This window comes from Doryrhamphus excisus, chromosome 14, assembly GCF_030265055.1.
Source record: "Doryrhamphus excisus isolate RoL2022-K1 chromosome 14, RoL_Dexc_1.0, whole genome shotgun sequence".
In the NCBI taxonomy this organism is placed as follows: domain Eukaryota; kingdom Metazoa; phylum Chordata; class Actinopteri; order Syngnathiformes; family Syngnathidae; genus Doryrhamphus; species Doryrhamphus excisus.
Genome location: NC_080479.1, coordinates 10,847,271 through 10,868,372, shown reverse-complemented (window position 1 = coordinate 10,868,372; position 21,102 = coordinate 10,847,271). Strand labels below are relative to the sequence as shown.

Sequence of the window (21,102 nt, the reverse complement as noted above, 5' to 3'; positions counted from 1 at the left end):
ATTTTCCACACCATAGAGCTCAGGTTGGGAAGGAAAAAAGTAGTCAGGCTGATATAATTGGCCCTGGTGACTCCTGGAAATGGGGTTTCTGCTTGTAGTTAACCTCATCTATAGTCAAGACTTGCTGTGGATGAGTGAAGGGGAGCAGGGAGAGGGGTACATTGTTAAAAATCCATGTCAGAGTTGACTGGTTGGTGTAGTCAGAGGTGGCGCTTGGTTGAGTTATAGGCAATGCCAGGGGGCAACATCTTCAGATGTAACCGAGCCAATGAATTTCGCTGAATTAGACAGCACCAAGATTTTTTTTTGCTTGTTAATTATTCAGCATTCATAAACGAAGCCCACAGCATCGCCTGAATGTTGTTTATACTCAATTGTGTAATACCTGAGTATAATAAAGGTGGCCACCACTAGTGATCTGCTGCGTAATGCAAGACCGTTCAAAGATCCACGCAAGTATTTTCACATTAAAAACTCCCGGATAGATGATGAAGTTTAAAATGCCAGTGAGTTCTTTAACAAAAACAATCCCTCACGCTCCACAAAACATCCTCTTCGTTGCTGTAATTGCCCCATTAAAATATTTTCCCTTGAAGACGTGTCATTTTACAAACCCCCAGGCTCATTATGGCACTGCCTGCAGCCAATTATCTGAATCTCCCTGTCTGATGCCAGCACCCCCCCCCCCCCCCCCCACTCCCAAAAAAAATGAAGCGTGGGCTTAAGGCAGATCTGGGAGCAGCCCCGACCTCATATCTATACTCATGGTACAAGGAGGCAAAACAAAAAAACTGACCTTTGGTCATGGTCTTGGGGCGACTCCACCGAGCTCCACTTTGGAGTCAGGTGACAGAGTTTCTGACCTTTTAGCAGGGAAATAATGACTTGTTCCTGTGCCAGGAGATCGGAGGTTACAGCGGGGTACGAGACACTTCTGGCAACATGTGACAGTTTTTGGAGGAGGCAGTTTGCACTCAGCGCTTTGATAGCTTCGGAAAAGCAAAGTGTGTGTGTGTGGTGACAAGGCTCAAGAGATTTCGAGGCTGTGTGTGTGGAAAAGGAAATAGGTGTCAGACACATGGCGCAATTTGAACTTGTCAATACTGTACAGTGCTCAAACGATAAGAAAGTGGGTCACAACATATGCATACCGCCGAGCCTTTACTGATAGGATCACACTTTAAAGTCATTTACATTCACCACTGTTATTGCAGTCCTCAAGGAAAGAGGTGGTGTGAGGCTGACAGGTAAACAGTAGCTGTAACATCCCCCCCCCCCGCCGCCACCTGTACAGCAACTCATGGTGGCTTAATCACATTTTATGGCCCAGGGAGCAAGGCTTCGTGTCAGGCTGACTGTCGGATGGCTCGCTTGTGTTTCCACAGTAGACGGAGGCGAGATAACGAATGCCAAGCATGGATGGCTTAGAGAAGGCAAAGATGAAGAGGACAAGGTGCGTAGATGATTACTGGAGGAAGGGTGTGAAAGCTCGGTGCAGAAAATCACAATGTGAAAGTGAAAACTAGCATTTCAGGTGAATATAGTCGACCCGTACCGGCTCCAGCTAGTTGTACTCCGTAACACTGGGATAAAAATATCTATGTACAACAGATCCAGTGAATGGCGGAAAAATACATGTAATTGATTAATCCATTAAAATGTGCATCTTTGACACACGGTCCCCTTTACCCTCTGTTAAATTGTATTAATTATAATGTATTAATTATAACGTTTTCAATTGATTGTTGTATTCAGAACGCTCTTTTCAATTGCCGTTGTGCACTCGCCCCACAATGCAGCTTTAAGCCCTAAAAATGTAACACATTCGTAGAGAACTCAAACTTCTGCGCCTCACAGCAACTATGATGCGTTCAAGGGCTGCCGAACAAAAATAACACTTGACAAAACATTATCAGTGAAGCGTAAAGATATAAACATGTAAAAAAATTGTGCCTTATATGTATGCTGTACAGTTTGGAGAAGTCACATAGTGAAAGCTAAGAACACGGCGGTAAGAGCGGGGAACAAAAACGGTGGCGGTGGTTATATTTTGTAAAGTATCTCAACAGACTGTGACAAACCCAAAACTGATGGCATTCTACGCCTGTTTTTTTAACTCGATATGTAACAGATTGACATTGAATGGCCTTGAGTGGGGAATAAAACAAGCCTATTCTCAAGGGAGAAGTGATGCTTCCAACAGTAAAGAGTGAAGACAAGTGTGTGCTCACGGCTCTTAACCCCACTCAGCAGAGGGTCATTCTCCTATCAGAACGCCATGTGATATTCATCGTGACTCCGCTTCTTCTGCTGCACTTAGAGTCATCTTTTTAATTCTTGCATTCCCATTAAATCACATTTTAGGTGGACCAAAAAACAAAAAGGAAGACCCATACTCAAACAAGACTTTCCGTTGAGGACGGAAAACTTTACAAAAATAAGTCAGATGTCATTATTTATCATCTTAAGTCTTACTTATTTATGAAGCAGAAAGAGAATGAATTTCTCGGATGAATTCATCCTGAATTATTTAATCTGAAATGGTTAATTCCATACAAAGCCCGGGAAGATCCCTCCTCTGTTCTGATAAATACTTTATCACTGCTCCTAAATTGAAAACAGGAGAACAATGGTGGAAAAAAACACAGTTTCTTGTTGTGCTTTGTTTTAGAGAACGCCGCTTTTAAGTGCTTTAAGTGCTAAATGTGACAGTTCCGCTCTGCCTATCTGAATCAGATGGGAGGGCGTTATGACGCACCGTTTAATGCAAGTGATGCCCTCTGTAGTGGATTGTTTATTTCTATGACGGTTCTTCCTATTGTTTGTAACATGAAGTCACTCAAGTGGATCCACATATTACTCACTTAAAATTACTTAAGAGGTTTTATGAGGCATTTTACTGGCGGAACGTTGTCTCCAATTCCCAGGATGCCAAAAGTCAAAAGCTGCCTAATGAAAGGGGACGCATGGCTGATTGCAGCTATATCTGGAGCTCGGCTGGAAGTGGCATCGATTTAACAATTTAGCAGCACCCTCCTCTGTGTGTTTCCATTAGTCACGGCTGAATACAATCCACTTCCCCCCCATTCCGCTGCCTCAAACCACACACACACGCTTAAACACACACACACACATCCGTGGTTGTGGAGGTAGAGTTCACATTGTTTTAAAGGATTTACATCATTTGAACTGATGCTAGTCAGCTTAACATTTATTCTCAGTGGGTGTAAAGGTGTTAGTACAATATGGTACAACTTGGATGCAGTTAAAATGAGTTGAAACGGGGTCCATAGTGTGTCAAAGTTGCTAGAATTGGTTAAAACAGACCGCTCAGTCCCGAACCTGCTGTTAGACAGCGACATCGGCAAAGTGGATAGTCCGAGAGTTCCCTTTTTATAATGAAATGTGATCATTGCATGTCCACTAATCAGTAAAGTAAAGCAAGCAGGATGTCCATTAAACTATGAAAGTAACCCCCCTCCAGCCAAAGGAGAGCATCACCAATAGGTGATAATTGGTGGTGTTGCTTAAACTAAACTTTGTAACATTTAGGATCAACACTATAGCTGCTCTAGGCCTCCCTTTTATAGATTTAGAGAACTGGCTCATGACACCAACATTTAAGTGAAAAGCAAAAGGAGTCATTTATCTGTCTGTGTAGAAAGTCCATTTAGTGTCACAAGACCAAGATCATCTCCTGTGCTTGAGTCTTTAGTTGATTTCCAACAAATTAAGAGGCTATATCAAAGACCATTGGAAAAGTCTTTTGTGTACATTTTATGCAAAGATTGCTTTTTTAGGATTCTTTTTTTTCATGAATCACAGGGAAATCGTTGGTTCTTAATGTTTTTTAAATAATCTCATAGCATATATGTTATTGTAATAACTAATCATATGAATTGAGTTATGAACAATATCAACTGTAATAACTAATCATATGAATTGAGTTATGAACAATATCAACTGTAAGCTGTGGCTGGCTGAGTATCCTTTGGATGTAGAAGTGAGACCACCAGGTGACACACAACAGTGTGGTGAACAGTTAGTCAGTTACAACATCAAAATATAAACTTTTATCTATCCAGTCCTGCAGTGTGTTGTTTTAAAATAGAGTTGCTTGTGGCTTTACAAAGATGTTGTAGATCTTACAAGTTCAAAAGGTTGTCCTGATGTTCTGCAGCTCGACGTCGCTTCGCTCAAACCTTTCCACGGCGTGGCTGTTTTGAGTTGTTGGAATGGCGGTCCGTGGAAAACGCCGTCCACCCACTCCCTGAGCGTGGCCACCGGTGATTCCTGCTTCCTTTCTGCCGTGGGTAGCACCATGTTTGAGGGAAAGCCAGGAGAGGAGGAACCGGTGGATGACAGCATACAGGGTGGATATTCAGGCTCAATGCTGTTGTCCAAAGACACAGCAGTGTGTGCGATGGACCAGATCTTGGGTTTGGTGTCTGTCCCCTGCGCATCTGGGATAGGATAGAAGGTGTTGGTCTGGTCGTGAACCGGTGTGAGTTTGGGGAAGTCCGGAGACAATCTCTCTGAGCTTGGGTTGTACGCGAGGTGACCGGATGGGACGTTTGAATTGACTTGGCTTTCCTCTGGTAGAAACTGTGGCTTTGGCTCACAGTCGGACGCATCGGACTCCAGCAGGTCAAAGTCTTCAAGATCGCTCTGCAAGTCAGCAGACTGTTGATCTGTGAGAGTGAAAAAAAAAAGTTCACATCAGATTTATTCAGAACACATGTCAACTGAGGAGTTCTTACCAGGATGATCTTTGTCAGCTTTAAGAGGCTTTTCTACTTCATCGCTGTCTTCATCCCGGCCTCTGTCGTCTGAGCTTTTACAGGCTCGTGGCGACCACGTCACCTTGTTCTCTTTCTTCAGCCTCCTGCGAGCATTGGCAAACCATGTGGACACCTGGAGTGGATGTCAGGACAGAATGCTTTCATGTTCAAGTTGTACCTTTTTAAGGGTTCCAATACATCTAGGGTGGACAATGAATAGGTAGGGTGTGATCACCTGTGTGAGGGTCATCCTGGTGATGATAGCAAGCATGATCTTCTCTCCTTTTGTTGGGTAAGGGTTCTTCTGATGCTCTTGAAGCCAGGCCTTCAGGGTGCCCGTGGTTTCCCGGGTGGCATTTTTACGGCGTGAAACTCCTTCGGATGAGGAATACCTTAGCAGTGTAAAAAGTTTTTGCACTATTATGAGTAGTTCTGGCATGAAACAATTGTTTCACATTGTGCTGTTGTATAACCCTCCCATTTTCCCTGGGGAACTCCTGTATTTGGCCCATCTTTGCCATCGACCTCACATTTAGTTTCCCGTACATTTCCAGTATTTTCATTAAAATACATTAAAAAAATGACTACTTTTCTATACTGGTGAGAGCAATGTTGAAGGAGTGGGTGTTAGGCTGATGTTAGGCTGTATGAGAGTGGCAGAATATTAGAACTATGACACTGTGAAGTTTTACACCACTACAACCACAAAAATAAATGTACTACAGTTATTGTATTAGATCATATTAGATTTATATGTAATTTATTGATAAAGGTACAATACATATAAATGATCATTTGACATGTAGATATGTGAGATTGTAGCCAATGGCTCATTTCTACATTTACATTAAAACCACGCACATTCAAAGAAAAACAGTACATCAAGTAATTGGATCATATTAATGTCGTGGACAGGAAGTGGAAGCACCTCCTGTATGTTTTTTTTTTTCACCGCTAAGTAACACAATAAAAAGTTGCTTTAAAGCCTAAATGCAAACTTACCCATATCTGTCATAAGAATAATGTCCAAATGTGTATTCATAGGGGTAGTAGGCAGACGTCTGAGATGTCCCCATGTGCACAGATGCAGCTACAGTTTTGGGTTCCAGTCCTCCCTGCACATTGTTGACATCATCAATACACTCAAGTGAAATTCTGGAATCTAAAACACTTAAATGACTTCAATAGCTTGAAGCGGCTTGTATCACATCATAGTAGAATTCCCCTGTGGAATTTAAAGTTAAAAAAAAAACACTAGTACTAAACTCACTCTGGAATAGAGGGGGCTGGCGTCGCCGGTGCAGGTGTTATAGTAACCTTGGCGCTTTGGGTATGGGCTGCACACACCGATGCCGGTGCCAGGGGTGAGCTGGTGGCCGGGGGAGCGCAGCACCGAGTGAGATGATGCAGGGGATCCCGGCTCCAGACAACCAGAAAGGCTTGAGGTCATCAGAAACTTTAGAAATAATTACAAAAAAGTCATTTGCAGACCCATATTTATTTTCCTAAGAGAAAAGTATCATTTTGAAGCTAAATCGTGACGTCAACAACAACAAATGCGCACTGTACCTGTGGTGTAGTAGAGTAGGAATATCCCAGCTGAGAGTAAGCCATGGTTGAAATAATGTCAGAGTAGCAAGGGGGCGTCCACCAAAAACATTAGTCCAAGCAGTAAACTTGTACTTCTGACTCTTGTCCACGCGAATACACTTCCTGGCTAAAATATCAAATGTTTAGCCTAATCCAATTTTGGTCGCTGACTTTTACGCACAGTACGCTGACATTTACGCGCCACTTTCATGGTAGAAACGATGCAAAAAAAGTAATTTCCGTGTGTCCCCAACAGTTGCTCCTCGCTCTCTGAGCGTGACTGCCTTTAGTGTTGTTGTCCTTGCTGCTATGATAAGATCCAAAGGCATGAGTGGGAGATCAAACCAAGAATCACTCCGCGCTACGCTCTTCCAATTTAAGGCGCGCCTCTGTGACGTCACCACGGACTCCGTCGCCCGGTGTTCAAGTGAAGATGAAGCGACTCGCCTAATTAAATCTCTTCATTTCAGCTCTTACTCAACACTGCAGGTCCACGCAAGCCGGTGAGGCTCTAGGCGTAATTACAATGCCATCAATTCTCCTTTCCTAACTAAACACACATAATGCCTTTGACGAGTAAGAGGGGGGCTTGATGCCTTGACACCACATTGACACAAGATGATTGATGACTACAACCTGATATTAGCATAATCGTTTTGCCTCTGTAGTTGAGATAACTTGTCACCACGGAGAAATCTCCCTGTCATCGACACATTCACTACTGTGAGACAGAGAAGGGGGGGGGGGGTGTTTCCAGGTCCCCTCTGCAAGCAAATTAATCAAAGAATAAACAGCCAGCATTCCCTTGAGTAAGCACATTTACCAAGTGAATGGCTTGTCATGTTTTTAATGATAAAGCCTTTAAACGTTTCCCCCCCTTTTTTCAACCCTTATACCAAACCTCCACACTTGACTGACTCAGTGGTGATATGTCACAATGCCAAATACTGCAAAAGCCCCAAAACATGTATCATTGGGGCTTCAACCGGACATGTCTATGGGGGGAAAAAAAGTCAAACAAAATGCTTGAGCTGAGTAACAATCTGAATGATTCACTCCATGAGTGTTTTCTTTGGATTTTGTGTGGATTTTTTATTTTACTGTGGCAGTATTTTAGTTAATTTAAAGTTTAGTTAAAAAAAAAAATATTTCTCTGAAAACACCATCATGTTCCCTCTAATATATCTGGATTGACAGTATGTTGTTGGATTGGTGCTTTTTGTCATCTCTACTATGCACTGGTCCAACGTAATGCATGCCATATATCACATACAACTACACAACATTAAGTACTGGGACAGGATGACACAAACGTTTTGGTTTGCAGACTGTATTTTGAGACGTGTAGCAAAGCCTACTTTTTTACGTAGCTGTCTTCTGAGAAATGAAGAAAAGTCAGCCAGCATCATAGATCAGATTGTGTTCGTCTTTGGAGGTTCCATAGATCAGATGGATATATATGTTTTTTCCAATATCAAAATACTGTCCCTGCTGTTTTATGGAGCTCTTGCTTCCTATGCGATTCAGACAGAGAACAATGTTAAAGCGAACCAAAGTAAAGAAATGAATACGATAAGGGTGAAGGAGTAATGGTTAATAGTGGAACGCAGCAAAGGGATGTGAAAGGGTAAAAGGCCAAAATATTCCCAGTGCAACCAGAGTAATGCAGGAACAACAGAGCTGCATCACCAGAAAGCATCCTCGTCCCCACCGGAGAAGTGGGGGGGCAGATGGCATCTGTGTACCGCTTCTTGATTGACATTCCATTTGTCCCGTGAAAGGTGCTCATATAGTGAACACGGGCTAACTGTCTGCACGCTCATCTGTGCTCAACGCTCGGAAATGAAGTTATCTCCAAACGCCACCGTCGCCCGTCTTTGCACAAAACATGTGCCACTCAAAGACAATAGCAATTTGTTTAGCCGCTGACAATGAACATGACTTGCTTCTTGGTTGCATTTATTGGGAAAAGTTGTGAGCTTTAAATGAACTCTATGGAGCATCATGCATTGAACTTCCAAGCCCCTTTCTTCCTTTACACAAATCCAAGGCATACATTTTATTTCCTTCTCTTTGAATATTCAATGAGCTACTTATATATTAATATATGGTGTCTTTATAAATTTATGGCATTCCTCCAGTATATATATTTCTTAAGACCCTGCGTTCGTTAGACCATGATTATATCTTTCTGATCTGGCTCCCCTCACATCAATCATTCATTCAAAAATGCTCCACGAGAGAGAGCAAGAGGAGGGGAAAAATAAAACGCATTCTTATTTTACCCTCCGTGCATCCTGCTCCGGCTATGATGTAGTAGGGGGAACAATGGGGTTAATGATAGAAGCATGTTAATGTGAGAGGAAGGTGCTGTGCATCTTGTTTGCAAGAGAGGCCAAAACAAGTCCAATCACAAGTTCCTTCAATCACAGAGCGCCGCATTTGAGTACTTCCTACCTTTTAAAGTCAGAGATCTATGCAACTTTAATAACTGTTTAACATGTAGATGCTTTTTGAGCCTTCATCTTGTCTTACCTTGGAAATATATCTCAGTGGGTGGTGCCCAAGAAGCCAACATTCTTTTATCAGCATAGGTAGAACCTGGATTTAATTACCTCCACATGTGTGTGTGTGAATGATAACTTGAAAACATTTTGCTGATAATTGCAAAACTGTGTGCAGAGCCAAAGTTGTTCTTCAGCTATTGTCAATCATATCATATTACGCATTACCGCCATGGGTCGCACGGTGGTCGAGTGTTAGCATTTAGGCCACACAGCCAGGAAATTGGGACTACTTTGGTTTGAATCTCCACTTGGAGATTTCTGTGTGGAGTTCGCATGCATGTTCTGCCCATTTTCTCCATTTTAAAACTAAAATCCATAGACAATGGTGGCCATTGCTTCTTTTCTTTTGGGTGTTGGTTCTTTTTTGTGTAGAAGTTGGTAACCATGTTATACTTTAGAAAGCATGACTGGAGAATTGGACCACTAGCTGCCATTTACAGTAGTACCTCAGTTTTCTTTCCTAATGTGTTTCAAAAGGTGTGATGGTAACCAACGCGTACTAAAACCAAGGCAATTTGTCGTGATCTGTCGGGCTGAGGTTGCCGAGGTCTTCAAAAATGTCCTTGTGGGGGTGAATGAGATCCGCCCAGAGGTCCGCAAGGCTGCCAGAGCTGCACTTTGTCACCGATTCAGTTCATTACTGTTAATTACCGCATTTGAATTTCTAGTTGAGGGGATCTGGTTTGGTGGGTGCAGGATTGGGTCTCTGCTTTTTGCAGTTGCGTTTCCGGTAGCTTCATCGGGTGATGATGTCGCTGGGTCAGTTTGCAGTCGAATGTGAAGTGGCCGGGATGAGAATCAGCACCACCAAGTGCGAGTCCATGGTTAGTTTATCTACAGCTTATGTTTGCCTGAATTCTTGTCGTTGTCCTGTTGAGTTGACTTTGGCATTCAGAATATGGTGTCTAATATTGACTTCCATGCCCAAGAGGATTAAGGCAGTTTTACTTTTCAATGATTGTCATCATGTGATCAATCCTTGCTTCCAAGATGCAGGAAACTGAATTACTGGACCAGTGGATACTTATTATAGTTTCCCGGTGTTAAACACAAGCAAGTACAAGACTTGACATGATCGACAAAAAACGAAGCAGCCAACCAAGTTTCTGACCACGGTATCTACTGCTGCTTCTTGCTCTGGTTTGATATAATCCTCATGGAAACTGTGGTAGCTGCTGAACTCTTGAGCTGGGATACTATAAATGCCCCGGCCTTATTCATCAATGATGTAGGATATGGGGAACAGAGACAAGCTAACCCTCTTAGCCGCTCTGCGGTGTCTTAGTGTGTGTGTGAGAAAGACGGGAAGTGAGATAGACAGAGGCAAAGAGGGAGGTGTAGGCTACAGGCAGCTCTTAAGAGTGTGTACAGTTTGCGTTGAGCCCTGGGAGGACGGCCGTATTCCTCCCAATCACTTCCACTTCATTACTCCTGCAGCGGACATACATTATTCAGGCCTTTAAGCCTCGGTCCACAGAGACCAATAGAGCCATTAACAAACACTTAAATCTGTCTCGACTCTTTTGATGAGCCCCTCTCTGTTACTGTTGCTGTTTAGTTATGTCTCTTGTTGGAATTTAGTGTTTGTGTTCCATATTTGTTTTCGGTACTCTGTTTGATTAATATCTTGCCATACCTGAAATTCTGCAAAAGTGAACTTTGTAGGTTTAAAAAACAGCTCTTCTCTAAGACTGCAATTTTCGTCTGTTTATGCAGACTTTCAGTTGGATTTAAAGTTGAAAGGCCACTTCAGTGTGGTTGTGTGTTTTGGGTCATTGTCCTGTTGGAGGACCCGTGCCCTGTGACTGAGACCAAGCTTTCTGACACACAGGCAACACATTTGGCTTCTGAAGGCCTTGATAGTCTTGAGATTTTATTATACGCTGCAGCAGTCTCCTGAATTGATCCCCCAGGCCACCTGTTGACTATAAGGGGGGTACACCCGCACAATCTACTGAGCTTCAACACAAGACTTCCACCTTTGCAAAGGTAATATTGATTAGTTTGAATTGGCACGTGTATGTTTTTAAATTGGGTTCTACTTTACAATTGATTGTAACTGTTATTGCATCACACAGATGTCATTTCTACATAGAGTGATGCAATACCATATTGTGCATGCAGGCATACCTTATAAAGTGTCTGGTGGGTGTAGAGAACAGACAATTATCTGAATTCAAATTGCTTCCAAAGCATCCTTCACTTTTAAGTGCTATCCCCAGCATTTCTCTGAGCTGCTGATGAGAACCAGTACTTGGAGCTCAAGCGCCATCTTGTGGTCTATGGGGATACTACAGAAGCGCTTTCTTCTGTGGTAAATGTATGTGTGTGTTTGCCTGAGGCTGCAGTGGGATCAACTTGCGGTAGTTATTGACTCGGGGTGAAGAGGTCACACTTAATTTTGTGACCAACCAAGGACAACACAGTCGGTGTGCTTGTCTGCATGCATGTGGATGAGGTTGCAGGTTTCATGTCTGCAGACCTCCCAGGCCTTCTGGGCCACCCTGGTAATTTAGAGAGGATGAAACAGACATCTCTTAGCCGTTGCAGCACCTCCTCTTTCTCCAGTGATCATGCGTGTGTCACATCTCCCGCAAGCCTCGCACTGTGCACGGTGACTGATCCTGTGCCATCAAACGCTCTTCCACAAAGTATTAATCTGCACCAAACGTTTTCCAAAAACCCTGGCGACTGACAGGGTTGAATGTGATCGCAGTCGATTAAGTGCCTCTTTCTGCAGCGCTGGCACTCTCCCGCGAGAGGAAACGGGGTAATCATTGCTTCAGATTGGCCCAGTGGGAACAAGACTGCTAGTTTTCTGTGTCCGCTGCAATCACATCAGTAATGGAGAGGCGGGTAAGCATCTGTGACAGTGGGAAACCAGATCTCCAGCACCCCCTCCACTACCCTTGTGGCGTGCGTGCGTGTGTGTGTGTATGTTCCTTGCAGATAAACAGTTGGCAGGTTGTCCTGTAGCTCTGTGCACTTGCATGAAAACACATCCAGAGTCATGTGAGTCCTCATTCATCTGCCCGAGTCATTTAGGCTAATAGAGCTTAATGGAGTATATTAACCCCTGTCCATCTTAGACACACACACACTCTCTCTCTCTCTCAGATGTGTGTGTGTGTGTGTTGGAGAGAGAGATTGACATAGTCACAGTGTATGTGCATGCAAACCTCTTATATTTAATTACACTGTGGATTTATGTGACGCTTGAATCATTTATCGGTCATGAGGTTTGTTAATTCAACCTTGTGGCAATGTGGGAACAGTTTGGGGAAGACCCTTTTCCTGTACTCTACCCCCACTGCACAAAGCAAGGTCCAGATCTGTGAAAATAAAAATCGACAGGATGCCAGTTACTTTTTTTTTATTGTTATCATGTGTTTTCTAATTTGATGCTGAACCATCAAATTAGACACCAAAAACCACCCAAAATGTGGACCCTCCCAGCAGTACACTAGCTTGTCGCTTTGTATAAATTATTCCCAACTGACTGAAAGGAGCCAATGGCCCAAAAACCTGCTCCTTGCCTCAGACTATAACCTTGAACGGACATCCATTCACAGAAAAGACTTATCACTCCCACTCTTTCATAGTATTTGCTGTGTGTATTTTCCCTGTATATCAAATTTATCTTTTTATAAAGGCATTTACTATTTGTCTGCTGGGTACTCGCAGCTGCAAGCGCACAATGAGCTCAGGCTAAGAAGCTGCAGCCTGTAAACTTGCGCTTTGTGGTGCTTGTTGAATTACCCATGAGTTGTGATACTTTGCTTTTGTGCTAAACGCTTAATTCCACTAATCCCTATACGGGAGTAACAGTGAATGGCGCAAATTCCCTATGATATCTCTTCTAGGCTAAACATTTGCTCACTTACGTATACACAGGGTACAGAAAATTATTCTTTTGACGACATTACAACAGATTTAACCCGGTGGCCTGTTTATCCTGCAATGACATGTTAGTTTCATTGTGTCAGGGAGCCACATTTACATTTCAAATTGCAGCGATTTTTTGTTGTGGGAAAATTATAGTTGCTTGCTTGTAGTTGCGTGCTTCCAAATGTCATTACAATGCCACAAATATTAACTACTATGTCCATTATCTTTTCTCCTTGAGGTCAACAGGTGTAAAGCCTTTTTTGCAATCAAACACACTCTCTCCCAACCCCCTTTTTCCCTCTTTTATGACTCCTCATCCCGCGGTCGTTCCCCTGCCCTGCCCGTGTCTTTCTGTGGGGCTGGCCCTCTCAGCGGGGCTATACAGCTCTAACTTGTCTACATTTACCCCCTGGGTTGATTGACCAATGAGACCATTGCGTGGTGAGTCCCTCCTTTTACCCCTGCGCCATTCTCCCCGAGTCAGCTCATGCTCTCTGTTTTCACGACCTGTGACCCCAGGCCATGGCAACAGTGGCAGGAATGTCAGGAGTGATTGGCAGGATAAAGAGCACGGCCCCTCTCTCTTGCACAAGCGGATTTGAGACACTTTCAGGGGCGAACAATGGCGGATTTGGGGCTTGATTGGATCACCGATGAGCTGATGACTGTCAAAAGAGCACGTCGTCTTTACATAAGCCTGATTATCTCCTCAGCGGCGAAGAGAGGGAAGGTGGTGGCGGTACGACGGGCGAGGGCATACCGGGAGCTCACCCCCATGCAGAGCACCTCAAAAAGGGATAGAGCATCACACGATGACTAGGCTACCACTCTCATCCAGTGGGGGCCTTTAACAAATCTATTCAGGCGACCAGGGGCCCTCATGCATGTGGTTATAGTTGCAGGAAGGTGGGCTGAGGGTGGGAGCGTGAGGCGGCCGACGCACTGGGGCCGTCATTGTTCAGTCCGTGACCGTCTCATCACAGGCAAGAGAAAGGAAACGAGGGAAGGATACAGGCAGAGAGGGAGATGGTGACAGAAAGGAGCAGTGGGACAGGCGAATCAAAGACAAATCCCTTCTATAATCTGCCTCTTTAATAGGGATTAGAATTCACCAAAGAGCCCATATACGAATACTAAAGCACCAATGAAGACTTTATTCACACAGAGAGTTTGAGGGGCTCATAAAACCCCCCAAAAACTCCACAGAGAATGGTTTCATCACAGTAGCTCTGCAACAGTGCCCGTATTCCTCATTCCTCCCAGCATGCACCAGTTTTGAAAAGTTTCAGCAAACAGCCATGAAGCATGAACTTGAGGAAGTTTCTAGCAGCTCCAGCCAGGAAATGCTCATAAAATTTTGGATCAGCACACTTTTTTTTATTGTGCATCCTTTCATAGCTCTACTTGTTTTTGGACACGCTGTGTAAGCGATGAAAGGCCCATTTGATGTCATTTTCAGTGCCATCGTGCAACGCTCACTGATATCCAAGTTTGAAAGAATAACATATTGTTTGGGTTCTTGGAAGGACAGTCGCTCGAGCTGGCTGGTATGAAGCGCCGGGAAAAAAGAGGAGGTGTGTAGAAGAGAAAGAGCGGGAGAGCAGCTAATATTCTCCTCAGCAGTGCCGATGGCAGTCTGTCAGATTTGGCAGAGGAAGTGAAAATGGCCTCAAGTGTCTGGCTTGCTTCCATGTTGTTCTCACATCAATGACAGCTCTCACCGCATCATCTCTCTGTTGCTCGCTTACTGCTGGGCTGTGCTGTTTATTATCTTGTGTTCTGATCCCATCTATCTGTGTGGATGGACAGCTAGCGTCTACTGTACACAACCAACGGAAATGTCAACCTCTTCACACGCTAAAATCCTGTTTCATAGTTGCTTCTGCTCCTGTTTGAACTGCGCTTAGCTGTTGCTGTCAGTGTTGTGCTGAATGCCAATGCCTGGACAATGGCGCTCATGAATTATTTTTGCTTTGGCATATTTTCCATTATTTAGTGTAAGTCTTAATAATATTGAAGTAAATTGTTTACGGTGACATTTTATTTTTCCTCACCAAAGATCCTGGTGAGATCCTCTCTCTAACCGTAGCGCCCTGCTGTGTTTTAATGACATACTTTAAAAACGATTTGGTATGGTGTACAGTATAGCAACTCTATTATTCTTAACATGCATTTGGTAAGCAACACCAAATGGTCATTGGTGTTTAATATAATAAACCACTAATGCAGGCAATGCGTCAATGTTATATTATTACATTACAACCCAGCCTAGCATGACTTTGATGCTCTTATTTTGAACATAGCTGCTTTAAATGAGCGGTAACCGTTTTGCAGATATACCTTGAGGGAAGGTCCTGTTTTAGGTCTTCCCAAAGAGTGACTGCATGTAGTTTGATCCACCGTAGAGGTATATGTTAGTTCCTGGCAGCAAAAGCACACGTCTGCATTAATTAAATCTGAAGTTAATGCACAGTAAAGCCAGCATGGAGTCCAACCTAAAGCATTCTTGGCACAACTGTTATAGCTACCTGGATCATTGATGCAATCTTCCAATGAGGTGTAATTCCAAAGGTAGAACAAAGCACTCATGAAAAAGTGAGCATTTGTCAAGATGAAATGTAAAAACGTTGTGATGTTTGCACGGCCGTTTGAAACTGTTGACTGATTGTTGACTGATGATGAGGTTTGTAAAGGAAACTCCTGTTGTTACATATTTGGAAGATCACTAGATTGGATTTGCAGAACAAGATAGTTTACTGGAGGGGACAGGTCTTGGACTATGTTGTGCTCTAACTTGTATGGGCCTGAGGGGGCAGCAGCGAGTCCATTTTGTGTCTGCCCACATATCATATCATATATATCTTCGTAGAAAATGCTAAAATACGTTGTCTTTTTATTCTTTCTATTTATTGTATATCTCTTAAAGCATCTTGTTTTTCTACAAATGCAACTAGTAGTTATTGTTATCTGTTTTATTCTTAACTGGCATTTTTGGGGCCTACAAGCTGCCTTTCTTCCCTACCAAAGAAACACACTATTTTGCATCCCTGGTTTTAAGGGGCCCTTGAGGCGCCACATGCGGGTCCCCAAATCCATGCATGATACCAAGCGGGAGCCACAGCTTTTATGCTCGACAGCTCTAAGACCCCCTACCTTTCTCTATCTTTCTCTCCACCCCCACTCTTCAGGGCCCTTCAACGTCAAAGATGAGTTGGAGTGACACACAGCCCACCAGGCCTGCGCCACCCCCTGAGCTGCTTTGCCCCCCTACTGCCCGCTGGCCTTTCCTGCCTTCTGATCCATATTTCAGAGGTGTAGCAGTGGTGCCACTGAAGGGGGCATAATCCAACATTAAAGCTTAAAAAAAAGACCCGGCTGAAAGCACAAGCGCAGGTCCATAAGGTCCTGGAAATCTTCTATTTCAATTTCCGCAGTGTTTATGCCGGGACTTCCAAGTCACTGGTTTAAGCCTTTGAATTTTGGCAGCAGTACAAAGTTCAACTGGAGCAGGACTTTTCTTGCAGGAAAAGGGTCAATACTAAATGCTTTGGATGGCACACAGAACATGACTCTAGCAACACACAGCTTGTAAATGTGACACCAGGCAAATACTGCTAATATTTACAGTATATTGTAATATATTTTATCACATTAAAATAGCAGATAGTGCATTTGCAAATGGCACTGGACAATTAAAAAAAAGTTCAGAATTCACAAGATAAATTGTAAATGTAATTCAATCAAAATCCCTAACATAAACATTTCATTAAATAGTCGCTTTTGAAAAATGTGCTCCACTTTTCTGCTCTTCTTTGGTATTGTTCCCCAAGACAAGTGCAAGCCTTTTTTTCCTCAATAATAAATGACTATAATGACATTTATTTAGTTTCTGAAAAATATATTCTTTAAAGACAAATTCATATCCTGTATTTACAGCGTTTCGAAAAAAGAAAACAGAAAAAACATACATAAAAGAGAGGGTATACAAGTGAATCATGTGACAAAAACAACAATCTCTTTTACAAGTAGCTAAACAGTAACACTGTATAACAGGTCGGCCCTGTTCAAAATAGTCTTTTGTTAAATTGTTCTCAGTTAAATAAAATTATTACTTGTTAAAATTGTGGTTAGTCTTTTCATAATGTTGTTGTGAGAGCCCGCTGTGCTCCTGCGCCATGATGAGGTCTGTTGGAGGAAGAAACAAAACATTACAAGTGGAATTTAAAAATGTGCTATTACATTTAATTCCAGCTCTTTAATTCATGCAATTATCACACAGCTCTGGAATTCTTTCTAGTGTTAATCTGCAGTGTTAAGTTAAATTCCTGCAAATGAAGAAGGAAAACACATCTTTAAATTGTTGTTCAAAGCCTTTCACCCCCAGTTACATTCCTGCTATCTGCTTCTTCTTTGACATGCATTGACTGCATTCACTCAGGGGAGTGGCGTGAATTAAATGGCTGCAGATTATTTAAATGACCCTGGTGGGAGATAACTCCGAGGCCCCCGCAGGATGCACCAGCCTGCTGCCTGACGAGGCGTTAAAGTGGCCTCTCAATCACATGATTTATGGCTTGAGAGAGGGCTGCCTCCATGGCCAGTCAGGTGTAGCAGTGTTTACCCCTGCTGGAGGGTTCATTTAGCAGGGGACATGTGGAAAGGAACGGTGTCATGATGTCGTTAAAATTCATGATGTTACCTGTCAGTGAGGAGCTGAAATGGAGACTTGAGTGATTCCGGCCTGTGGTCACTGTCTTCGTCTGTAAATAGAAAATGGTGGTTTTAATCTCCATGCAACTGTGCGGTAACTTGCATTGATCCTACCGTCTCTTTTGGGGCTAAAGCTTCCAGATGAGTCTCCGTCACTGTCGTCCTCCGTGCCAGATGTACCGGGTCCTGTCGCGCCAGGTCGCGCGTCATGACGCACGGTGCAGGATGCGGCGCCACGGAGAGGCAGGTGTCCACCCGGTGCGCCACCGAGGAGCGATCTCATGTTCAAAAGAGAGTTAGCGTTGAGAAAAGCCGCGTTGGCCCAGTTGTGCAGTTTGCCAATCTGGCATGTGTATATCCCATGGCCCGGGATCAGTGCCGGGTGACCGGGGTGGTGCGCATGAATAGCATGAGGAGGTTTGTGCGAGCTGTCCGGGGCCGTAGCGGTCTCTGCAAGGGACCAGATTTTAGGTTTGCTCTGCGGCGGTCTGCTCGGGGAGTGGTCCCCGTTGCGTTTGACCACCACAGGTTGGGGTTTACTGAGGGAAATAGCAGCCTCCACCCCTCGCAGGCCCTCCGCGGAAAGCGTCCTGGTGCTTTCTTCAGTCGAGGCCTCTCTGTCCGCCACGTCCGCCTCCCTCTCCCCCTTCCTGCAGCCCTGCTCCGCTGCTGCGCGCTGCTCCTCCGGTCTGTCGATATCGACCGTTTCCAAGTCGATCTCCTCCTCTTCGTCGTCGCTGCCATTTTTGCCGTGCTCGTCTTCGTTGTCGCTGCTGAAGATGCGGCCGTCTCGGTCCTCGGCGCTGCGGCCCCAAGTCACCTTGTTCTCCTTCTTTAGGCGCCTGCGTGCGTTTGCAAACCAAGTGGACACCTGGAATGGAAAAGAGGTTTTATTCAATCATTTAAAATATGCAAAACACCTTAAATGTTCGTCGAATATATTTTGCATTATTATTGAAGTCATGCATTTTAATGCTTTACAGTTAAAAGTTCTGTGCATGTAAAATATGCATTTGTTCTCACCTGTGTGAGTGTCATCCTCGTAATAATAGCAAGCATGATCTTCTCTCCTTTGGTGGGATAAGGGTTCTTCTGGTGCTCCTGCAGCCAGGCCTTCAGGGTGCTGGTGGTCTCCCGGGTGGCTGTCTTGGCCCTCGACGGGTCTCCGTAGGGATACTGTCCGTACGGGTAGAAGCTTTGAGCGGCGTGCACAGGCAGAGAGGCCGGGTGGGAACCGGGACTGTCCTTCAGCTCGTATTGGGAGCCCTGGAATGTGGAGAAGTGACAACTTGTTGAAAAAAAATATCGAAGTAAGGAAAACTGCTTTAGTGTGTAAATAATTGCATTGCAGAAATAAAAAGTTAATGAAACTTTATACATGGTCATGTATAAATTAGCATTGTTTTAAATTGCAGAATTGCAGGGGTTTGTTTAATGTGTAATTATTTTTAATGCAAATGGTCAAAGTATGTTTGAGTAATACAAGAAGTATTTTTAATTGTGATTTTTAAAGTCAGTGAGTTGTTTATACTTTTTATTTAACTTTCAAATTAATGAATTATAGTCTACCAATGAATTTGGGCTAAATTAGGCAGGTGTCAGTCAAGTTGAGTAACAAGTCTTACCATTTGGGAGATGAGGGCGAGGTCTGGAGCTCCGCTGTACGGCAAAAAGGCACTGTAGTTTGGGGCCGCCCATGGGCTTCCGTACATCCCCAGCATGGAGCCGACAGCAGCGGCTGTAGCGGACGAGCTCACGCCGCTTTCGGTGCTTCCTTCCCGGCTCGAGGCCGGCCGTTCCCCCGCGTAAACCTCATGGGAGGCACTGAGGAACTGGGGGTACCCCAGCTGAGGGAAAGCCATGTCCAGTAAATCTCTCTCAAAAGTCGACAAGAGGAGGCAGTGGAAGGGTGGAAAAGAGAAATTCCCAAATAGATAGAAAAATAAAAAATAAAGGCGCTGTCTAAATCACCAGAGTCCTCTTTTTTGGTAAACTGTCAAGCTTCTAACAATCCGAGAGTCAAAGCCCCACTTTGGCACGTCGGGTGCGGTGTGATGCGCGCGTTTGGCCGCAGGAGCTTTCTGGATGTGGAGCTGACTGACTGATTGGCAGCCTACTTAAGCTCCAAGCTCCTCCTATGCCCAGGGCAGGCGATTAGTGCATTGGTTAGCCGAGGTCGTGTGTGGCTAGTGTGTGTGTGATGGATTTTTTTTAACAATATGGCCATGGAGAGGAGGAACCTGTGAAGTGTGTGTTACATTTCCCTCTTATTAGTGGACTGACAAATACGCCGCCTGTCATTGTCGTTTTATTTATGCTCAACTACAAATCACAGTTAAGGGAAATAGCCTACATCACCAAAATACCAATTTTAAATGGTTACATAAATCCCTTTTACGCATACTTTCGACAGCTGATCGCGCTGCGTTTGGACACTTGTGGCGAGCAGATGGGCCGAGGGAGAGGCTATTGATATGATCGGCCAGGTCCTGGAGGAATGTCTGTGATTATCGACGGAAGTCAGTGGGGCATATTTTCAAGAGGGAGTATAGCAGGGATTGATGGAGAGATGGACGAGGATAAGATAGCAGAGGAGTGCTGTGAAGTGGAAAATGACAGATGTTTGCAGAGAAGAATGGAGCTATTGTCGAAGTTAGTGTGGCTGCTGAGCACATTATTAGGTACACTTAATATTGGAAAGTGTGATGATGATGCTTGCTTGCTTTTGCAATACAGTGGACCATTGGTTTGAGTCGTGAATCCATTCCAGGAGGTTCAACTCTAACTGAATCAATTTTTCCCAAGAGAAATAATGTAAATCCAATTAATCCGTTCTAGAAATCCCACATGTTAACAAAATTATAGTTTTACATTCAGGTTTACATTTCAAGGAAATGCATAATACATTTAAATGATAAATGAATGGCTACATTAACATTTAAAAGGATAGTTGTATGACACCCCCTACACAAGAGAGTTAGTATCACAAGGGTGTTCATTGGTGAATGTAAACACTTTGGAATGCATACACAACAATGGTCACCGTTGATGCATTACGCTGCTAATGGGGATGTCATACCACAATTTACTTTTCAGACATGATTGCTGCCAAAGACACTGTGGCAGCGAGATCAACACAGAAACTATTTTCATGTTTTGCCATGCCTTATTTCTTAACTTCAGTAGTGTTTCTCACCTCAAGTTTGATCACAGCTGCAAAATAACTCTTGACTATAAGACTATTGAGTCAGACAGGTGATGGAGCTGACTTCCTGTTCCTGTTTCCATGTATTAGCAAACATCTAACAAGGATGGGTTGTGATAAAAATAAATACATTAAGGACACAGTTGGACTCCTGCAGTGCTTTGATAACACTAACCTATGCTCCTCAAGGTTCCGTTATTTGCAATGCAAAATACAATAATTGAAGGGACTGTATGTAAGTTGTTTTTAAATTGCATAAATTTTTTTGTAAATTTCCATTTGGTCTAAATAAAATAACTGGTGTTCCTGGCTGTCATATACAAGTACAGTGTAAACGTACTGTGTAAATTAAGCTGGTTTG

General features: G+C 43.6%; 2 protein-coding genes across 2 annotated transcripts; both read right to left on the bottom strand.

Annotated features, from left to right (window-relative positions):
- Positions 1-1,057: 1,057 nt before the first annotated feature.
- Positions 1,058-6,724, bottom strand: irx4b (iroquois homeobox 4b). Its single transcript, XM_058048053.1, has 6 exons — positions 6,351-6,724; positions 6,052-6,237; positions 5,784-5,896; positions 5,017-5,173; positions 4,761-4,914; positions 1,058-4,691 (listed from the first exon to the last, which is right to left on the bottom strand). The coding sequence occupies exons 1-6, from the start codon at positions 6,393-6,395 to the stop codon at positions 4,126-4,128; spliced, it is 1,221 nt and encodes a 406-aa protein (XP_057904036.1). The 5' UTR covers positions 6,396-6,724; the 3' UTR covers positions 1,058-4,125.
- Positions 6,725-16,120: 9,396 nt separating this feature from the next.
- irx1b (iroquois homeobox 1b) lies at positions 16,121-19,719 on the bottom strand. The gene is made up of 5 exons (XM_058048052.1): positions 19,162-19,719; positions 18,560-18,802; positions 17,651-18,407; positions 17,526-17,586; positions 16,121-17,011 (listed from the first exon to the last, which is right to left on the bottom strand). Exons 1-5 carry the CDS (start codon positions 19,396-19,398, stop codon positions 16,963-16,965), a joined length of 1,347 nt encoding a protein of 448 aa, XP_057904035.1. The 5' UTR covers positions 19,399-19,719; the 3' UTR covers positions 16,121-16,962.
- Between the last annotated feature and the right edge of the window lie 1,383 nt (positions 19,720-21,102).

Excerpts from the sequence above, each read along its gene's own strand:
- irx4b (XM_058048053.1), bottom strand. The coding sequence starts at position 6,395 with ATGGCTTACTCTCAGCTGGGATATTCCTACTCTACTACACCACAG. Across the intron at positions 5,897-6,051 it reads CCAGCCCCCTCTATTCCAGA|GGAGGACTGGAACCCAAAAC; the intron begins GTGAGTTTAGTA and ends AACAATGTGCAG. Across the intron at positions 4,915-5,016 it reads CCAGGATGACCCTCACACAG|GTGTCCACATGGTTTGCCAA; the intron begins GTGATCACACCC and ends CATCCACTCCAG.
- irx1b (XM_058048052.1), bottom strand. The coding sequence starts at position 19,398 with ATGGCTTTCCCTCAGCTGGGGTACCCCCAGTTCCTCAGTGCCTCCCAT. Across the intron at positions 18,803-19,161 it reads TCGCCCTCATCTCCCAAATG|GGCTCCCAATACGAGCTGAA; the intron begins GTAAGACTTGTT and ends TCCACATTCCAG. Across the intron at positions 17,587-17,650 it reads CTTTAGCCCCAAAAGAGACG|ACGAAGACAGTGACCACAGG; the intron begins GTAGGATCAATG and ends TTCTATTTACAG.